Source organism: Octopus bimaculoides, chromosome 2 (assembly GCF_001194135.2).
Source record: "Octopus bimaculoides isolate UCB-OBI-ISO-001 chromosome 2, ASM119413v2, whole genome shotgun sequence".
Taxonomy (NCBI): domain Eukaryota; kingdom Metazoa; phylum Mollusca; class Cephalopoda; order Octopoda; family Octopodidae; genus Octopus; species Octopus bimaculoides.
In genome coordinates, this window is record NC_068982.1 from 177,409,983 (window position 1) to 177,412,584 (window position 2,602).

Genomic DNA, 2,602 nt, shown 5'->3' on the forward strand with positions numbered 1-2,602 from the left:
CCTGCCAAAACATTTGAGAGACATGCAAGACATGGATGCGGAGGTCTTCAAGACAAAACTTGACACTTTCCTCTCCACGATACCAGACGAACCAATGGCTCGTAATGAGACGCAGTTTAGGGCAGCTATATCAAATTTTCCTATACATCAGATGTGCCATCAAAACTCTTGATTGGATCATGTCAGGTGGGGGAGAAGAGCCATGCAAGGAACGTGAAAATCTCGGTGGTGCACCAGCATAACCGCAGCCACTTGGCTGAAACACATAAATAAATAAATAAATAAATAAAAATACAGATATATATATACATATAGATATACATATATATATAGATATGTATATATATATATATATATATATATATGTGTGTGTGTGTGTGTGTGTGTGTGTGTGTGTGTGTGTGTGTGTGTGTGTGTAGATATATATATATATGTAGATAGATAGATATACATATACATATATATATAGAAATAGATATATAGATGTATATTTACATTCATATGTAAACATATATCTGTGTGTGCGTGTGTGTGTTACTTTATGTGGGAAGACTGAGAGAAGTGCTCAATATATGATGTAGAGGATACTTACTATTGAAAGTGAATCGAGTTTTACGCAGCTGAAGATTGTTGCATGAAACTAGAGTCGCAAGTCCAACCTTCTATTTCAGGTTCGGTGCGTGTGTGTTATGCGTGTTAGTTCTAAAATTCTACCCCTATATACATGCACGTTTGTACATATATAATTCTTCCAATATGTGTTTGAGTGGATATATGCGCGTATTTTTGCATTTGTATATGCATGTGCATGCGTATGTCTCTGTTTGTATGCATGTATATATGTGTACTTGAAATATAAATGATGGTAAATATTGTTATTTATTGAAAGTTTTGAAACAAGAGAAATATTTATACTTAGAACATCGAACCAAAAATATACAATGAAAATATAAGTATACACTATGAAAACAGTTGATCACAATAAATTAAGGGTATTTTACTCGTTCATATATGAAATCTGTTCAATTTATGTCTAAGATATCGACAATTAAGAGAAGAAAATCCTCCCACAAAAACTTTTTACTTGCTTCGTTACAGATGTGACCAATTTCTCGTACATCAGATAACTTCATGATGATTTGTCTGTAAATAAGACTAGCAATGTTTTCCGGATATTTAGCCTCGATGTACACTTTTAACCAAAAGTCATATTTCTCTTGTGCTGTTTGCAAAAAGTATTTGTTCTCGACATTCGGTTTGTAAGGATTGAGAAATTCAATAAGCATAAGCATAATCATTATAACCTTATCTTCGTTGGTACACTCTTGAAATGATTTTATAAAATATGCAATTTGGTTATATAGTTTCTCTCCCAAGGAGCTCTTCAGAACCGTTGGATCTAAACATTTCTCTTGGCCTTTCTGATTCCGGAATACTATGTATTCTCCTCTGAATGAAAATGTCATTGCTGCTCGAATGACGAAAACTTCTCGAATATTTCCCTGAAAGAGAAACACACATCCATATATATATACATGTATGCAAAGAGAGAGAAAAAGAGACTCTATATTTACCTATGTATAAATATACGTATAAAAATACACATATATTAGCATATTATGTATATATGTATATAGAGAGTTAACAGATGAGATCCAGGGATGTTCAATATAGAAAATATTTAGTAGTCCTCAAATTAATTGAACTTAGACCTTATAAGTGGAGGTGCAATGGCCCAGTGGTTAGGGCAGCGGACTCGCGCTCATAGGATCGCGATTTCGATTCCTAGGCCGGGCGTTGTGAGTGTTTATTGAGCGAAAACACCTAAAGCTCCACGAGGCTCCAGCAGGGGAGATGGTGGCGAACCCTGCTGTACTCTTTCACCACAACTTTCTCTCACTCTTACTTCCTGTTTCTGTTGTGCCTGTAATTCAAAGAGTCAGCCTTGTCACACTGTGTCACGCTGAATATCCCCGAGAACTACGCTAAGGGTACACGTGTCTGTGGAGTGCTCAGCCACTTGCACGTTAATTTCACGAGCAGGCTGTTCCGTTTATCGGATCAACTGGAACCCTCGACCTCGTAAGCGACGGAGTGCCAAAAAAAAAAATGGATGCAAATATATAAATAAACACGCTTAGGCTTGACATACAAAGTATACAAACATATGTGCACTTGCAAATATATATAGGAATATATAGAGAGAGAAACAGATACTGAAAATAATCAGATGATGAACATTTATGTATAAGCATTGGGATAGTATATACTTAGAGAAGAGATTTAAATGGAGTATAAAAGATACAGAAAACTAAGGGGACAGAACATGATATTTCAGTTGCTTCGGATTCTCGGAATAACATGATAGTTGTAATGTTAACAGGTGAAGTGTGCAAAAACGTCAAGAATATGCAACCAGTAGTGGATGCACATAAACATTACCATATATCCGGCCTCCAGGTGGAGAGATGCTTGTACTGTAAATATGTAAATATCTATATACTTATACATGGATGTTCATCTGCTGAATAATTTCAGTTTGATATTTCTCTCTCTCTCTCTCTCTCTCTCTCTCTCTCTCTCTCTCACCCTCTCTCTCACC

General features: G+C 35.8%; 1 protein-coding gene and 1 long non-coding RNA gene across 3 annotated transcripts in view; one reads left to right on the plus strand and one right to left on the minus strand.

Moving 5' to 3' along the window:
- The window catches only part of LOC128247053 (uncharacterized), a 490,960-nt gene that overhangs the window by 299,709 nt on the left and 188,649 nt on the right, over positions 1-2,602 (plus strand). The window lies entirely within an intron of this gene.
- LOC106868710 (bile acid receptor) overlaps positions 11-2,602 on the minus strand; it is a 13,262-nt gene continuing 10,670 nt past the window's right edge. Inside the window, exon 4 of the mRNA XM_014914096.2 lies at positions 11-1,502. Within this exon, the coding sequence (XP_014769582.2) occupies positions 1,023-1,502 (480 nt within the window). The 3' untranslated portion in view covers positions 11-1,022. The remainder of the gene's footprint in view (positions 1,503-2,602) is intronic.